General features: G+C 47.0%; 1 protein-coding gene across 1 annotated transcript; it reads right to left on the reverse strand.

The window, feature by feature from the left end:
- Positions 1-8,678: 8,678 nt before the first annotated feature.
- On the reverse strand, positions 8,679-11,034 carry ier5l (immediate early response 5-like). Its single transcript, XM_030084983.1, has one exon. The coding sequence runs from the start codon at positions 10,920-10,922 to the stop codon at positions 10,002-10,004; it is 921 nt and encodes a 306-aa protein (XP_029940843.1). The 5' UTR covers positions 10,923-11,034; the 3' UTR covers positions 8,679-10,001.
- Positions 11,035-11,481: the final 447 nt, after the last annotated feature.

An 11,481-nucleotide genomic window follows, 5' to 3' on the forward strand; every position in this document is an offset into this window, starting at 1 on the left:
AAGTAGCGTCATGCTGACTTTGAGAGATTCTATATATCAGGTCAGCTCTGATGCTACTTCAGAAATAAATAATAGCACCATGAGCAAAACAACCATACTAATCCTAACGAGAAATCACAGCAGGATATGAAACACTGGAGAGAGTTTGTACTTCATGACAAACAGGAGAGTCTGGAACATCGACAGCTACAGGAAGCTTCAAATGAAGAATCTAATCCTCCTAATTCACCTGAACTGCACAGGGGTGAAAAGTATCAATGACCGTAAAATGATTTTTAAAAAAAACTGCACTCATTACACCTGAGATTCACAATGTCTGTCTTCTCCGTTTCCTCTCCTGTTTCTTTTCTTTGAGCCAACTGCTGACCTAATCCTAATCCTGTGATCAGTTGTAATTTAAAAAATTAATCTTTGACAGCCCTCCGTTTACTAATCACGAACGCTGACATCCTTAATAATATAATATAATATAATATAATCTGAAGTATTTGATTTTTCTCAAAGTTTAGCGAAGTTTTTCATTCATGTTTCTTGAGGGTGACTAATTAATCTCATTTTTTTAATGCAAACAGGAAGGAAGTCGCCAAATCTGCTCTCTTCCCAGGGAAACGTTAAAGCCGCACGTTCTCTTCTCTGACTGATGTCTCTACTGTGTCTTCTGTGTGTCTCCTGGTTTGGCTGTGATGGAGCTGTGTCTACTGGGTCTCTACTGTGTCCTGGCTGGGTTTCTATTGTCTCCACTGTCTTGGCTGTCTTTACCTTGTCCCTACTATCTGGACTGTATCTCTGCTGTCTTGGCTCTGCCTTTGCTGTCTCTCTGCTACGTCTCTTCTGTCTTTTCTGTGTCTCTACTTTGTCTCTACAGTCTTGTCTGTGTCTTTGCTGTGTTTCTACTGTCTTGTCTGTCTTTCTACTGTGTGTCTCCTGTCTCGGGTGTGACCCTCAGATGAACCTTCGGTGGCCTGTGTGTGTGTGTGTGTGTGTGTGCGCACTGAGAAGGAAAAGTGTTGAATATTGCATGTGCCCGGCCGTCCCTGGTGTGGAGGCAGTTTGGTGGACGTGTGGTTAGCAGGAGCAGAGCGGGGAACTCCGTTTGGAGGGAAATGTGCAGAGTGCAACAGTCCTTTTTGTTGTGCGACTGGCTGCTCGTGGGGAGTGCTGGAATTCCCCCTGCCTTACAGGATGTAGGACTCGGAGCGCAGCGCAGCCGGGCCGACTCGGGGACTCGCTGCAAATGTTGCTCAACCAGTACAACAGCTGTCTCTCATTTCAGACGCCGCTTCTCCTCCGCCAGGCTGCGTCCTTTAAAGAGCCGAGCGCTGCGCTCATGAGTCAACGCAATACCGCAGGCCGAGAAAACACTCCTCCACGCCGCTCGGGAGCTTTAACTCATGAAGCACCGGCCGGCTCTGTGTGCAGAGACGTCGTTTCCACCATCAAACACCCGAACACACAGACAGAATGTAAAATCCTCCAGAAAGAACCTCGACTCTGCTGCTGTACGGAGGGTTTCTATTCAAACCTGTTGACTCAAATAACCTTTGATTCCAACTTTATAGACGACTCTAAATGTTCTGCTTGGTTCAGTGCATTCAACACGATTTTAGAACATTTTTTACTGTAAGTGTTGATGCTAATGCTACACTGTGATCGCAAATCTCTCTGTTCAGTCTCTTTACATTCATTGAAAAGTTAAAGTTTGTATTTTTCCGCAATTCCATTGGACAAAATGAACCTTCTGGTGGGATTTTATAGGCCAACTCCTGAATTTCTGAGTTACTTCAGACGGTTTATTTGTTGTTGTTTTTTGTTTAAATCCACACTCTGACATTATCTTACAGTCAAACAGTTCATCTCCTGCTCCATCACAGCGGCGGCCATGATGGAACAAGGCAGCCGAGGATCATGATGCTGCCTCCACCGTACTCACCCTGAGCTCGGTGTTGTCCTGTTGGTGTGCGGTGAACTTTTATTTCCCACAATTCAACCTTGGTTTCATTCTTTTGGGGCATCGTGGTTTTAAGTGTTTTCTCTGCGACTGACTCATTAATAGAAAAATGTTAACTTGTTCCAGTAACTCCTTCATATCTTCACCCTGACTCTCAGTTTGATGATTCCACTTCAGATTTTCTAACTTTTTAGAGTGGTTTTCTTTAAGGTTGACTTCCTCTTTCCAGCTGCATCGTGAATATTTGATGGTTGTGTTCAGTAAAAACATGAAATCTAGAAAAGCAGCATGTGTTTACCCAAATTCCACGTGTGATTAAATTCGTGTTTGACGATCGACCGATGCAGAAAACTCTTGAAAGCACAGAGATCTGTAGTTGAAGCTTGCTGAAAGCCAGTGATGTAAAGAAAAAGGGGAGCTGGTGTTCTCGTGCTCATTAGGAGGAATGCTTGGAATGGGACAGCTGCATGGACCAGCTCCGACATGTCTGGGCCTGAAATGTGCTCTTTCACCGCGGCTCCCGCTCAAATGGGATGCAGCTGCAGACCTAACATGGAGCTCCCGCAAACACGGCCTCCAAACGGTCGCCGAGCGCTTTCCCCTCCTCTGCAGACCAGTGAGGCTCTCGTCTTCGAGCCGGTGTTCGTGAACCTGTGTCCACACTGTTCTGTTGTGTTCTTTAACCTCCAGTTTCTTTTTCCATTCCGTTTTAAGGGGCCCCGTCCGGGAGATTCCCAACATGTCGTTACAGTTTGAGGGCCTTTAAAGTTGTGTTGTTGATTTCAGTGATATGAACCAAATGTCTGGAGGCCCTCCTTCAGCTCAGGGTCCGCCACTATTGCGTAACTCTCACATTGCACTGAAGCACTCCTGCACTTCTTAATCCACACTCACCTCTGGAAGAACTTTGAGAAACCCTCAGACTCAAATCCTTACGGTGGCCCATTTTTTCCTCTTTCTCAGTTTCACAGATAGATCCTGATGAGAATCAGTTCGACTGTCAGCGGTCATAATGTTATGGCTGGTGGCTGGATGCACGTTGCTCATTACAGATGTGGCGCAGTAGATGGTTTGATGGTCAAACATCTGCGGTTGATTGAGGTCAGTGTGTCGCTGGATGAAGAGAAAAACAAAACTACTTTAACCACTTAAAGACTGAAGACAACTGCTTTTCTATTGTCTGAATCATCATAATTACTTTATTCTTTTAATGAAGAATTCCTTTTGAATGTGAAGACACACACACACACACACACACACACACACACACACACACACACAGCCGTCCTGGTGGGCGTGGCCTCATTTAAATATGAGATTATGACCTACTTGCTGCTTTAATAGAGGGAGCTTCAGCGCGGTTCCTCCCCGTTATGCTAATGAAGCCCTAGCCTAGTTTCCATGCTGCTGCACGCTCTGCAGGAGTACAGGAATATTCAAATGAAGACGCGGCCTGTTGCGGTTATTTTTCCAAATGTGGCCACAGTTTGTCTTTTAAATTACCACGCATGGCCACCTCTGCATTAATTATGCACAGGAGGTGTGGTTCATTATGTCCGAATGCATGAAAATGTGTAACACAAGACGTCTGCTGTGTAAATAACAAGAGTCGTTCTTTATTCTGCAATAATAGGAGTCACTTTTTTGGGGAATTATGTTTTTCTATATTGTGTGACTTAATGTTTATTAAATTGAGCTGTTAGCGTTAGCATTTACCTTCAGTCATACAGTTTAAATGAACAAAATGGTGAGTCAGTTTCTTCATAATTTGCAAAAAAAACTCAACTTCATGCTGATGAATTTTTGCTTTTGGACCAAATAATTCTAAGAGCTCCATTTTGAAATCAATACTTTGTTTATTCTCTCTCAAATGGTATTCAATCAACTTTAAAACTCTGAGGTTACTCAGTTTTAATTACATTTTTAGGTGCTTCATCGTTGCAGTTTAATTTATATGCATTTGATTTTGAATGCATGTGAAAATGAAGGTGTGTTTTGAGCGCCTGTGAGTCTCACAGTCATTGCAGGGTTTGATGGACTTTACATGAACCATCAGACTGAAGGATTCAAGCATTCCATCAGATCTGGGCAGCTGTCTGCCGCCTGCACCAAGAGTATCAAGGTGTAATTGGTGAAAAAAGTCTGAGCTTCTCTAACAGAGGAATTTGTATGTGTGTAAATTTGAGGTCACATATTCAATACAACACAACACTTACACGTTCACACATTCTACATTACAGGTGTACAAATCCTGGTTTACAAGTCACAGACCTGAAAACACTTTTTTTTTCTCTTATTGTTGCAGTAAATCTGGTGCAATTTATTTGTGCTCCTGAATCAAACACTGTGAAGTTGAGGGCCAAATTTTAAAATGTGCGAATTTGAACGTGAACTTGTGCAATAAATGTTCAATGTACATAAAATTATTTCCCATGAAGATATTTGTGTTCTTTCAAAACACAAATATTTCTTTCAACAACAAATCGAAGATCTCCCCTCCCTGAAATACGTGGGTAAAATCGTATTTGTGCCTTCAGTTTACTGATGAAAGACAACTGAACTGTGACTGAGGGAGAAATGGAATCATATCTAAGAAGCAATATTTCAAGTGAAAACTCACTGTTTTCATTTCAGAAATGTTGTGCGTTCACACGGCAATGTTCTGAAAACAACGTAGTTTGCATGCCAGGCCACAAGCTGGCGCTATTGTTTGTTTTCCTAATGAAGCCCAGAGGTGCTCGAAGAACAGGTGATAACATGGACTTTCTTATGGACAGATGACCAAGTTGGATTATTATTACTGTCAACTCTAAAACTACCAAGTTCAGGAGGATCTGGACTGGAACCGGACCAGGTCCAGGACCAAGAGAATCTGGACTGGGAGTCCTGACACTCTGGAGGTAACATTGTTTTTATTTTCCACCTTCTGAGCTCCTGCAGAACAACTGTTTTCTCCAACCACAGCGCGCACGTGCAGCAGCAGCTTTTCAGAAGTTACATTTTCTGAAATCTACAGGGAGAAAATGGGATGGGGATGGAAAACCGATTCACCAGCACAGCCAGCAGGAGAAATGGCGCCCAAATGACGCAAATGCTCAAAATGTTGTTTACGATTTACAAGGAAGAAGAATGCAGAAACATGTGCACACACATGAATGAAAGAATGAATGACCTTTGAATGAGCGTCACATTCTGGATCCGCTCCAGAGTAAATCAGCGACATTAACACGTTCAGCTGCCGATCGTGTTAGCACCATTTGTTTCAGTGTAAAACCTGCTATTACTGACTGTTAACGTTAATTACATGCCTCATGAACGCCTCAGTTCTCATTCCTGAGACAGTTTAGGTGTTTGAGAAAAAAAATTGAGTTTTCAGTGGTTCCGAGCTCTGCTGTCATGTGAACAGACGCACAAAACTTTTTTTTGTTTTTCACTTGAAGATTTTATCTCTTAAACGTGGCCCAAATGTTATCTTTTGCCACCAGCTAATGCTAAATATTAGGGATGTCCCAATCCGATCTCGTGATCGGAAATCGGCCCCGATCACGTGATTACGGACTCGATCAGGATCGGAAGTTTCCTCCCGATTTGGACTCGGTTGGATACATACAGTATGTTTATTTTTTCTTTAATTTCCTTTTTAACCCATTGAAGCCGGGACGCATTTACGGTAGTGGCGTTGTTGCGCAATTCTATCATTAAACCCGGAAGCGCTGTTGCACAGTTCTACCATTGACACCGGGTCTTTTTTTCTTCCTCTTTGCTCTAATCAGCTGTTTCTTGGGCAATGAAATGCATCAAACTCACGCACATGCATAACTGATCCTGTTTCCGGGTCCAGATCGTGTTGCTGCACTGCCTCCTAACTTTGTGTTGAATGTTTCTGGCCACTGCTGCACACTGAAGCATGCTTCAGCGGGAATGCGTGCCCGGCTTTAATGGGTTAAATGAGATGTATTTAGGTTTTCCGAGCTACAGAAAGATGTAATTACAGAGAAACAGCAATATGCGTTGTTTTGAACTGACGCTAAGAAAATAAAAAAGGAGAACTTTTCATAAGTTTTTTATACTCAAAAGATAGGACTCGGACTCTGTGGCAAAAAAAACCTGATCGGGACATCCCTACTCCACCTAATGTTTTCATTGTTCCTGCAATTATTTTTAAACCAAACACAACGGTCCACTTTCGAAGTATTGATTAAAAACAACAATAACGAATGAAAACAGACATGATCTTTTCTCTGTGTGTGTTTTACTGCCTCACAAAACCACAGCACCGGCTAGTGGCCCGGCATGCAAACTGCGGCCCGCTTGTCCCCATTGTCCTGTGATCAAAACAATCCCGTCTGCATGAGCAGCTCTGGTGAAACCAAAACAAAGAAACACAACGGTTTCAGCAGATCGTTCTCATGTGAACAGACACGTGTGATTGTCCTTCTGCGTTTGACCTTTGATGGGCCGCTGATCTGTCAATCCCTCTCCTCCACCCTCCACATCCGAGACCCTGAAGTGGATGAAAGACGGAGCGATGGGGTCTGATCCTGGTGAGCATCAGATCCTTCAGGTCCGGGAACCTCCCCCCTCACCCCTCCCTCCCGTAGACCTTCTGCACAACAGACTGACCTGCGTGGTCACTGCTGCCACCGCCTGCCTCCCCCCACCCAGTGCACCTATTCCCAACAGTCCCCCGCCCCCTCCTGTTTGTCACATGGCCTCCTCCTCCCCCTCCTGCAGACCTCCAAACACATCAAACCCCCTTCTCTCCTGACAAAGCGGCCTTCCCTCCCCCGCCGCCGAGCCCCCACCAACACCCTCCCTCTGTTGTTTTCCCCTCCACTTGCCCTCCTCATTCTGACACCACACACACACACACACACACACACACACGCACGCGGCCCTCACTACCTGGTGCTGTCCTTTTGTGTGAATCAGGTGATCACAGATCAGTTAAAAAGCTGCTGATTTATTCATCCAGGCACACTTCTGGAGTTGTACTGGAGAGTTTGTGTTTCTGATGTTATTCGGTGGTTTTTGTTTGTTTTCGGACGTCTCTTCTCTGCAGTCATCCTTCAACTTGGACTCTTCATCCAATCAAAAACACAAAACTAGTTTTGTGTTTTTGTACTTGTGTGTGTGTGTGTGTGTGTGTGTGTGTGTGTATGTGTGTGTGTGTGCACCATCGCCCTCAGCCTTCATCAGTGCGCAGACAGATGAGGCGCTGGCTCCTGATCCCATCGTCAGGTTTTTGTTTTGCAGGGTTCTTTCATTTCCAGTCACTGTACCGGCGCAGTCGTCTCATATCAAATCCTGATGCATCCAATTTACGTGTAATTACACAACGCGTTCGTCCAGCCTCGTTCAGGGTGGTGAAAGCTGGAGGAAAGAAAAGGAGGAGCGGAGGAAGCCGGCAGCAGGCGGAGGATGTGATGTGTGGCGGTGGAGCGATACCTCGGTCTGATGAAAGGCCGCACACACAACAAGGAGGCAGCCGGGATGAGTGGAGAGAGAGAGGAGGAGGAGGAGGAGGAGGAGGAGGAGGAGGAGACGCAGGGGGAGGGAGGGTCAGTCTGAGGTGGCTCCCTCTGCATACACACCCCCACCCGATATCCTCATTCATTGATTTTAAAGAACACCACCAAGTGGCACAGAGCAGAGATAACAGGACGGCGAGTTTTTCCAGGAGAAGGCGCCGCGCTGTCACATGTGGTGCGAGCAGTGCATCATGGGAGGACCGTGGGGGTCAGGGGGTAGTGGCTCCAACGATCTGAAGATCCTGATGAAATGAAACAAAAAATAAAACAACTCTGAATGTTTTCCTGTTGTTTCAGTGCAAATCCACGTCAGTTTCATTCTGTATCATTTTCCAAAATGTGAAAGAAAAAGTTAGTTTTGAAATAAAAGTTCAGTTTGATGCCTTTTTTTGACGTCCTGAAGCAAAATACAGTGAAATGTGTTGAGAACATGACTCTCTCCAAGAGCAACAAATCCCTCGACTTTCTGCTTTCTAAGCTTTAAAGCTTTAAATTTGTTTTATAAGTGATTCAGACTGAAGTCATGGCGGCCAGGACGGAGCCTCAGAGAGGCCTGCTCCGCTCAGTGCAAGTTTATAAAATAACTGACTCAATGAACTTAGAGGCTGGAAAAAGAACCGCCAGGGAAAGATCGAATTCATTCAACATTTCATGATTTCATTTATTTGTTTTATCAAATATAGAGCGCCATGCATTCAGTTCTCTGGGAGATCAGTGACAGGAAAGGTTGGAAAATGAAGATGAAGATGTGTTAATTGCAGGATGAGAAATTAAATAATCCCAATTTGGACAACAAAGCTCAAATTATTGCATCTGAAAACGTCAAATTATCTCAGTGAGAACTGTTCAAACCTGTTTATTAATGTAAGACTGTATGCAAGTTCATGAAGAACATCAAACTATTAACGCTTCTAATGTTCTTGTGGTGTTTTTTTCAGTGAAACTTAAAAATATGTGTTGTTTTTTTGTTTGAAACTCAGAAAAAAATCCTATTGGAGCAAGTTCATTTGAAATAAAATAATGAAAAATGTTTATTTTGCTTTTCTAAACAAACCTTTAATGCCACTGATCGATGTTATATAAGCAAATACTGTGTAGAAAGAGTGTATAAGCAGTAATATTAAAGAGCGGCCATGATATTTATTGTGTAGTGTAACTTCATGAAGAACAGAAGAAGAGCTGCAACACACACCACAGACTGAGGTTTTTCATTTTTTATTAAGATTATAAATTTTAACAAATATTTTCTTGGAACAGTTTTACCCGGTGATATACAATTTATTAAGCACAAAAATACAAGAATAACAACAAAATATGTGGTCGAGAATGGCTGAATACTCTCTTTATTTTGGTACACATAGTGCTCATAAAGCTAACACATGGATCCAGGAGGGTTTATGGCTAAATCAGGACGTTTCCTTTTTAAAACAAAAGGACTAAAATCTGAGTGTTTTCTTCTTTTTCTTCTTGTTTTGACGTAGTGAAAGTCACAAAGCCGAGCTGGAGCTCTGGATGGCTGGAAGGCTCCATGATTGTGGAGCAGGAGGGGAGACCCCCGCCCGCCCCGCCCTCCAGGTGAGCCGGTCTGGAGTCTGTGTACCTCATGGTGTTGGTTCTGGTGAAGGGGGGGTGGGGGGTGGGGGGGTCTGAGATGTGGTGATTCACATAACAATAAGCTGCTCACTGTGCAAGACGAAGGGAGGAGAGGACAGCAGAGACATTCGGTCACGTTCGGCCTCGCCGCCGCGGCGAGCACAATCTGGATTTAAGGCAACGGAAGTGGATCCATCTCCACAGCCACCCCCCCTGCGTTCCCCCCCCCCACCCCCACCTGTCAGCCACTGTCAGAAAAACTGCTCTTTTTTATAAATATCTTCTCTTTTTCTTGCAAAAATAAAGAACATTTGGACGGGTCAGTCGTAACGCCTCCGTCCCCTCCGGAAGCAGCGCGGCGGATGTTTGTAAGACAAAAAGTGTTGCTGAGGTATAATTCTGCTTTCTGTTGTGTTCAGATGATGGGAGAAGCAGCCGAGGCTGTGGTTCTCAAAGTGTGGGATCTGGGTGGCAGGGGGACGCCTTGTCCTCCGCCTCCTCATTAAAACCCACATTTCAGCTCAATCAGATCTGCTGTAGAAGCCATCGGTGTGACGCATCCAAACAACTGTTAATATCTTAAAGTTGAGGGAACCAATGGGCATTTCTGAGAGCTGGTGTCAGAATGGGGTCAGCTCATCCTCACACGCCTCACTGTGACACTGGGCTGGCAGCCTCACGTGGATAGCGTGTCTTTTTTAGCGTGTGTTGTTGTGTTGTTTGGAGTTTGTGACACTGATGTGGAGCTCTCTTTCTGAGACTCCTTCCTGACTCCCAGAAGTTCTCTGGACGCTCCTCCTGCCTCCAGCTGCAGAGGTGCGGGAAACTTTCCCCCCAGAACACTTCTCAGAGGATATTTCTGACAGACAGAGGCGTTACAACTGACCCGGACCCCCGCCATCCCCTCCCTTCCATTTAAAGTGTTGCTGTCAAAACGCCACGATGGCGCGGGTCCACGCGCCCAGACTGGCCAGGGCCTGTTTGCTACAGATCTGCTCCAGGTCCGCCTGCCGGCTCAGCAGCCCCGAAAACCCCGACCCGAAGATGGAGATGAGGTTGGAGATGTTGGAAGTGTCCGTGTAGTCCGGGTGGGAGAACGCGCAGCAGTCCTCGCGCTTGGCCCGCTTCCGCGCCGCGCTGAAGTCCGGCGCGTCCTCCGCGTCCGGGGCGCAGCAGCCGAACTCCACCTTGCGCTTCTTGGCGGCGGCGGCGGGCGGGCAGCCCGGCGAGCCCGGCGAGCCCGGGGAGCCCTGGCCGCACGGCAGCGCGTGGCAGCAGCAGTCCTGGTGCAGGAAGCCGTTCTCCACCGTGGTCACCACATGCGTGTCCAGGTCCAGCACCGTGGTCTTGTTGCAGTGCGGCGCCGCGGCGAACGGCTCGCAGTGCGCCGGGGACGGCTCCATGCAGCAGCTGCGGTAGTAGGCGGGCTCCGGCTCTTTGTCCTGCGGCGGGAGGGAGCAGCCCGGAGCCGCCCGGCAGTGCGCTGCGCCCCGGTGGCACGCGCTCTCCTCGTCCTCCTCCTCCTCCTCCTCCTCCGCGCCGCAGCAGCAGGCGGCAGCCCGCGCCCGCTGCTCCGCCGCGTCCTCCGCGTCCTCCGCCTCCACGTCCAGCGGGTCGAGCTCCTGGATCTCGTTGCAGACGGCCATCACCTCCTCGTACTGCTGCATCCGGTAGATCTCCGCGTACTTCTCCTTGATGTAGACCTGCCGGGCGTTCCTCAGCACGTAGGACACCAGCAGGTTCTTGTGCAGCTTGATGCCCCCCCGCTGCGTCCTGGAGTTGTGGATCTTCATCAGGGATATGGAGATGAGACTCTGCGCGTCCACGGCGCACTCCATGGTGCTGATCATCGCGGCCGGGGTCTCCTCCTCTCAGTTATCTCCGCGCGGCTCCGGGAGAAGAAGGCTTCCAGTCGGCTCTGTGGAGAAACATTGGACGCCGCCGCGGTCCGCCTCCGTCTCAAAGCCAGCAATCATTTGCAGATGCCCCGAGAGCGGGAAATATATAAAGCCCCGGCGCAGAGCCCGCCCCCCGGCGAGGCGCGGGCCAATCAGGGCGCGGCGCCGCGGTGATTGACAGCCGGGCGCTCTGGAAATATGCGTCCGGCAGCCAATCGGCTTCAGGCGGTTCCTCTGTTCTATTCAAATTCCTCCCCGGCTGCAGAACAGGAAAGTCCTCATTTCAGCTCCGGAGAGAGCGCACCTGAAACACGCGCGCGCGCGCACACGCGCACACGCTCCCGGTTTTTGCCTCACATGTCATTGAGACATGATGGTTTGTTACTCAGTGATAACTTTAGGAACTTTAACTCATTTGATTTTTTTTTTCCAACTTCAGAAAAGGAAATATACATAAATGTTGTTACAATGTGAGACAGAGGGTGTAAAACCTGTGAAATCTTAACAGTAT

This window comes from Salarias fasciatus (genome assembly GCF_902148845.1).
Source record: "Salarias fasciatus chromosome 7 unlocalized genomic scaffold, fSalaFa1.1 super_scaffold_4, whole genome shotgun sequence".
NCBI lineage: Eukaryota > Metazoa > Chordata > Actinopteri > Blenniiformes > Blenniidae > Salarias > Salarias fasciatus.